The sequence below is a fragment of the Pieris rapae genome, chromosome 3, assembly GCF_905147795.1.
Source record: "Pieris rapae chromosome 3, ilPieRapa1.1, whole genome shotgun sequence".
Taxonomy (NCBI): Eukaryota; Metazoa; Arthropoda; class Insecta; order Lepidoptera; family Pieridae; genus Pieris; species Pieris rapae.
The window spans coordinates 8,029,208-8,036,484 of record NC_059511.1 but is presented as its reverse complement, the minus strand read 5'-3'; the positions used below and the strand labels follow the sequence as shown (position 1 = coordinate 8,036,484).

The 7,277-nt window shown below is 30.7% G+C and overlaps 1 protein-coding gene across 1 annotated transcript in view; it reads right to left on the bottom strand.

The window, feature by feature from the left end:
• Positions 1 to 508: 508 nt before the first annotated feature.
• Positions 509 to 7,277, bottom strand: part of LOC110993276 (octopamine receptor) — a 29,978-nt gene continuing 23,209 nt past the window's right edge. The window contains exon 2 of the mRNA XM_022259471.2: positions 509 to 2,733. Within this exon, the coding sequence (XP_022115163.1) occupies positions 1,049 to 2,485 (1,437 nt within the window). The 5' untranslated portion in view covers positions 2,486 to 2,733 and the 3' untranslated portion in view covers positions 509 to 1,048. The remainder of the gene's footprint in view (positions 2,734 to 7,277) is intronic.

The following is a 7,277-nucleotide window of genomic DNA, read 5'->3' as shown; positions in this document are numbered from 1 at the left end:
ATTGGACAGAAAGAGAAATAATAGTACTTATGTATATTTTAAATAATCATGGTTACCATGTATTTTGTATGGTTAAAGTGTATTTTTCTTCATATTAATACACACCCATGTAAATGAGTGTAATTACATTCTTTAACTTAGTAGTCAATTCTGATAAATCATGTTAAGATATGAAAGAAAGAGACTAATAATTGAGTTAAAACAGTATCATAATTATATAATTAGTATTTATGACAAAAATTTTAATTTTATATTTTATAACTATCACACGTGAAATTTTTTATGTTGAAAAAAAATGTATGGTTGATTAAAAAACGTCTAGGTAATTTCTTCATATCGTATTTTTCGAAAGCACTTTTGTCGGTCATTTATTTTTTTTGTACTTAGCACTACTATCGATATATTATGTATGGCTGTGTATATAGTGTATAGTATGTACATTTTCGAACCGCTCCTATTAGAAGCGGTTTATGAAACACTACTAGGTTACATTAAAAAAAGGCAAAAAAAATTTATATTTTATTATAACATAAGTCACAATAACAAACATAAACTTTGTAACTTTAATATCCCTTTTAAATAAGGGCTCACATTATTTGAAAGGGATATATATATATACATAAAAAATATACCTTACCATCATGTTCCGAGGAACTTAACGGCTTTACAAACTTTAAAAGTATCTATGTGAAATAATTTTGACTAGATAGACGTATACTACGTAATTAATACATAAGTCAAGATATGTACAGTTAAATACTGATATTTACATTTAATGTTTATCTTATATTTTAATCGTTGATATTCTTATGTAAAAGGAATTAACATTACAATCATCTAAGTTGCATTCTATGCATGACTAATATATACCTAATATAAGCCTATACAATGTATAACATACAGACTTAAATATAGAGGAAATTTAATGTCTACAAATGTATTATATTTGTTAAAATTAACATAGTAATCTTCTAGTAAACATTTAAACCACCTACAGTTGAAAACTCTTATTTTGAGCAAGTTACGAATTATTTACAATTGGCACAGCTTACGACTTTATACAAAGCAATTTTTTAAACGCCCGTCTAAAGTCCATATTAAATATCGTATATATAAGAGGGTTTAACGCTGAATTTACATATCCCAGCCAAGTTACAAAGTTCGTGAACTTGTTTGATAAACAACAGCTCGAACAAAACGGTATCACAAGATATAAGACGAAGAATGGAAGCCAACAGACAACGAAAACGCCCATTATAATACCAAGCGTTCTGGCAGCACGACGCTCTCGCGTTAATGAGATTCGTTGCTTCTCTTCAATGAACTGATATACAGTGTTTTGTTGATTTGGTCGTGTATGTTTCTGGGATTTAGTGGAACCAGCTTGCATGACTTCTAAGTCTTCATCGTGCGTCTCTTTAGAGTTGCTCTCTGAGGACGTATGGCGATTTTCAGGATTATCAATCATGTCGCTCACAGAGTTTTCGTTGGACAGAATCGGTACGATTAATTTATTTTGTGACTTGTCATCTTTACTCCAATACCTCCGTTTCGGTTTCTTTTTAGGTGTTGACTTTTTCGGCTTTTTCTTTTTTTCATTATCGGATACGAGCCGTGTTACACCTTGATGTTCGTTATGGTTAGCCTCTGAACTCACCGAGTCCTGGTCATGAGGGTCACTGTCCTTAGCCGCAAACTTATTTTTACCGGTAGATATGGTGCTTATCTTAGTAGCTTTAGCTCGGTCTCTAAGTCTCTTTTTAGTGGCTAAATAAATTTCAAAATACACAACCGTCATTATTACCAAAGGGATGTAGAAAGACCCGGAAGAAGAAAATATTACAAAACCCGGTTGAGATGTTAAACGACAGGGCGTGTCAGGCTCAAACACTTCGGGCCAATCGTTCCATCCTAATAACGGTGGAGAACTAATGATGAGGGACAAGATCCATACGACTCCGATCATTAGGAGCACTCTTTCCAACGTTCTCTTTTGGGCGTAATTTATAGGGTCAGTAATTGCCCAATATCTGTCCAACGCGATCGCACAAAGGTTCAAAATCGATGACGTGCAGCACATTATGTCGCAGGTCAACCACATTTTGCACACATAAATTCCAAACACCCATTGTCCTAAAATCGAGTAAGCGACATTAAGTGGTAGGACTAAAATTGCTACCGTTAAATCAGCTACGGCCAGCGATACAATGAAGAAATTTTGAACTATTCGGAGTGGCTTATAAGTGAACACGCTTAAAATTACGAGGATGTTTCCTACTATGGTTGAAATAATAATTAGTGTTAATACAATGGCCGTGCAAATAGCTTCCCATTCTGGCACAGCCAGCGTTATTCCGAGGCTACTAGGATATTTAGGGTCATCAGCGACTGCACAGTCATCTTTATCTAACTCAATTAGATCGTTGGCTTGAGTGGTATTTGATAAAGTGTAATTATTATAAACGTGCGTGTTCGTCAGACCCATTTTGTTAATTCACCTACTCCATTTCACGTAGCAGTATTTATGTTGTCTAAAAATGTTTTCGCATTTGTGTTTGTGCCCGAGTTTTTTCCTAGTGAGTGAGGCCACCGAATTGTGAATTCCATTTTCTTTACAGCCGATATAATCCAAGATAATTGTTGATGTCGTTTTAGTCGCAGCGTTTTCTTATCGCAGTTGAAATTACTTCGCTGAGTACTTTTCTGATGTCTCATATTCTTTGGAGGTCAGACCTGAAACAAAAAAAGGCGTAAGAAAATGCTCTGGGGGTGAAAACAATTTATTATTATAAACTATTATGTAAATGGTTAAGCGACAAGTGCGACAGAATTATGATTTAGGTCCCAATAGCGGTTCTTTTATCTAGATATTTTTGCTCGCATAATAATATCCTCAGTTTACCCGAGTCGTTTATAAAATATAAGAGGCATGTGTGAATTTGACAGCACCGGCTTGAGCTGCGAAACACCTAGCTAACATCTTTATATTCCTTGTTTTGTGGTCTTATATTAATTTGTTAAATAAAATATTAACTAGTTAATGTATAACTGACAGTAATAAATCAATATTTTTGAAAAAAAAATCTTTATATTTTTGGTACAAAGTAGGCCTAATACACACAGGATAATTTCGCTTTTTAATTATACTCTCTTATATTGTTTGTTGTAAAACTAAAAGAAATAAAAGACATGACAAAGTTTAGAAATCCTGTTATCCTGTTAAAAGATTGAAATGGAAATGAACAACATTATGAAATAGAAGACAAAGATAAATGGACGTAAAAAGCAACGGAATGCCTTCCTCGTTATGACAAAAGAAAACGATGAAGTCAAATAAAAATATGGTAAGATGATATAAATAGAGCAGCTTTAACTAGTGGCAACCTAAAGCTAGACACAGAGAAGAGTTGAATCTCTAAGAGAAGGCCGAAAGGCGGAAACTAACAGGCATGCCGATTAATTATTTGTGTTTATTCACATTGATGTACTAGGATAAGTATTTTACAGCAATAAAGGCTATTATTATTGTATATTGTCGATTGTGTGTAAAAGAAGCTTAGACACAAAAAGATAATAATGTACTTTGAAAGCGTCATTAAATTATTTTGTATTCATTTGTGAAGTCCAAAAACAATAATCAAGTTATATGTTTATATTGTAGCTGCATATATATAGTTCATTTATTCGGATTAGAGCAATACAATGTTAAAACATTTTGATATGTATTTCTTACATTCATGTGGCGGTTTGAGTAGGGCATTATATGCATATAGATAGTATGTACTAGAACGATAATCCGAAAATTCCGATGATCTTTAGTTATTATCGCATGATACGTATTTAAGCACCCTGTCTCATTCAATGTGTTCCCATTACTTTGTCGGAAACCAATAACCACGTACCGAGGTCAACGCGACTACGGAATTCCAAATTCGTTACAAGCAATTTCTTGTGCGTAGTCCATGTTCTCTTTTAAACATATTGCTCAAGTTATGTTATGTAACATTAGTTAAGTTTCATATATGTTAGTTATTAATTTGAAGCGGAACCAAATGTTAGCCATTATCGCAGACTTGAAGCAAAATAGTCCATTTAGTATCTTCCACATTCATAAATTGCAATAAAACATTCTTGTTTCTGATAATGTTCAAATGGTCGACTACACTTATATTGTCACTTAGATTGAAGAAAACTTTAGTTTTTTTTAGTAGTTAGTTTTTTGTTTTGTTTTTAAACAATGAAAACCAGTTGACACCAGCTTCATACAATTTCTTTTAACATATATTTGAACCTACAACGACTGCCTCCGAACATAATTCTCGACACAAACTTTTTATTTAGATCTAGAGGTAATTTATACATTTTTCGAAGCAAGTTAATAAATTTATGAAACATTTCTGTTTATGTTAACAAACTCTTTGCGCAACAACTTTATTATTGTTTATAAGAAAATCAATAGCTACACGCTTCAGCGTAGCTTGCCTAGAAACAAAAGAATTGGGTAAAATATTATTCATGTCAAATTTGGTTGAGTATAATTTAATAGTATGAGAGAACGTTCTTGCCATTGAGTAATAAAATATAATAGTCTTCATAGCCATTTCTATAATTTTACTCCACCGTATGGACAGATAATTAAATATTATTAACACATCTGCTGACCCTAAGCTTCGATCTTGGACCCTTACCTTTGATCTTTGGTAATATTTTCTCATCTACCCGTAACAATCTGTTTAAAAGGTAATTTATAATCATATAGTTCATTAAATATTAACTTGGAAAGTTAGTCTATTACATTTCTGTAATGAACTTTCCTATCTTAAGACGTTTATAATTAAGGTGGGTAGTTAAGTTTTTATATATTTTAGGTTATGTATCTTCTTTATTTTATACAATTATAATTTGATAAATATTTTATCAATACCTAACCCAGACATAAGTTATATTACAAATGATAATGCATTGATTGAATGAAGTAATGCTATTATAAAATTTATAACACGATATACATGTTCCAAATTCAAAATAATTAAAATTTAAAAAAAGAAAAAGTTTTAATGTAACAGTATTTATGGCCAGACTAGTTATTACTAGTGTTTCAATTTTTGTTATGGTTTCATATTTTTTTTGCGTAAATATATAAGTTTTATAAATACTGGAAAGCATATTTCATAACTTCTTTGATAGGATGAAAACGAAAAGCTCTCCGCCAATATCGAGTAAGATATATTGTAGTTTCTAAAAGTCAATTTTTCAATATCGTGTCGATGTGAGAAAATATATTTCTTTGTAAATGGACTTGTCTCTCACTTTGACATACACTCTTTGCCAGAAACTACAACATAAACATTTACTTATAATGACAGAAAAAATAAAGGAAAATTTTATTTTTATTATTCTTCTATATTATCATATTTAGTATATATAATTAAATACATCTAACTTAAACCGACGATAATATTAAGTTCACCAGCTTTAACTATTTTGTGTGATAAACACTTACGCTAAAAATCTAAGAAACTGCTAAATAGCTATTTAACACTTTTTAAAGTAGTTTACACTTTAAGTTATACAAAAACCTAATTTTTATCACTATGTAAATTTCATAAAACGATAAAGTACATGTAAAGACAAACAAACTTCTTATAAATAGTATCGAACAAGTTTGATAATATTTTACCTTAATAGTTGGAAAGATTAATTTTAAGTAGTATGCCTATAAACACTGAGGTAGATATAGATTCAAGAAAGCACTTTATATGTAACCACCAAGCGACCCAAATTCTACCTTAAAGAATGAAAAAACGTATGAATGGAGTTAAGAGCACAACCTTCATATTCAATACAGAATACTCCTACATTGGAACCGTGTTAGGGTAAATATTGGTTTTGAATACGTAAAAATATGTAAATGCACACGTAAGGTTTTCAAAGGAATTGTATTTATCCCTGTTAAGGGAAATTGAGGAAATCGTAAGAACTGTCGAGGTATTACTTAACTTTCTTTGTCAGCTGATCCTTGAAGATCGCTTCTTGGAAGAATTGTGTAACTTGATTTCATTCACAATTTCGCAAGTTAATCCGAGTGTTTCAAACTGTTTTAAATTTAATATGGAATTAATTCAAATTTAATCCAGTATTGCAAAATAGAATTTATAAAAAGAAAAGCAGCTATGGCTTCTGTTGTAATTGTATATTTAGACATCCGTGGATGTTACCAGGGCGAGTAAAACATTATATTTTATGCAAATAGGACAGGAATAAACTAATTTATCTGATTCACTATTTCAATTATATCGCGAGTCCGTTGCCGGAATACTGTATTTTCTATTTATTTGTATAAGTTATCAGTTTAATATAGATGATACCTAAATTAATTTTGTTACAATAGAATTATACTCATTTATTCTCAACATGCTACAGGATAGTCATGGGCTGTAAGGATAATTTTTTTCCGAAATAAATAAATGATTCGGAGAAAAATTATTTTTAAGAATTACATATTCACAATTTAACTGACTGTTTTAATCTTGGGTAATAGCCCCGTTAATAATAATAAATTTATTAATAATAAAAAAAATATGTATACAAGAATGTACGTGTATATTTACTAAAGCAGTTTTAATTTTAATAATGAAATGTTATTAAACGTAAAAATACCTCTCTTATTTCGTCTATATTCGTAAAATCTTTCACACGCAAATAACGAATTTCAAAAGTGAATCGTTTGACATCTGTCAACGTCTAGCCGACCTGCAAACATGTAACATACATGATTTTCAGGAGACAGTTCAATTTGAGACCAACTCCATAAGTGTTTTGGTAACTTAATTGGCTTTTTCATGTTTCATAATGTATTAGTTATTATAAAATGTAAACGTTTAATTTAAAATAGAATTTCTTCAGTTGGATAATTCAAAGCTTTTAGTAAAATCAATGTCATACGTTTAAATACGGTGATTTCATGAAGTTTAAGAAAAAGTGCTTAGATACTAGAAAAACAAGGAGTTATCAATGTATCTATGATTTATGCAGAGAATTCGTTATTACGTTTTAGTAAGAGTAACTAGTAGGCGAAAAGGGTTATATATGGTGTATTTGGGTATACTTTTACATTATGTTCACAAAACTTTTCCGTGGCAAAAATAATATACACAGAATACCAATGACGTATATTCTATTTAATTATCTATTAAACGACGTCAATAACTTTATGTAGATACGACATGGGAATAAATTTGGTTAATATGTCCCGTAGGTAGAAAGGTCACTTAAAT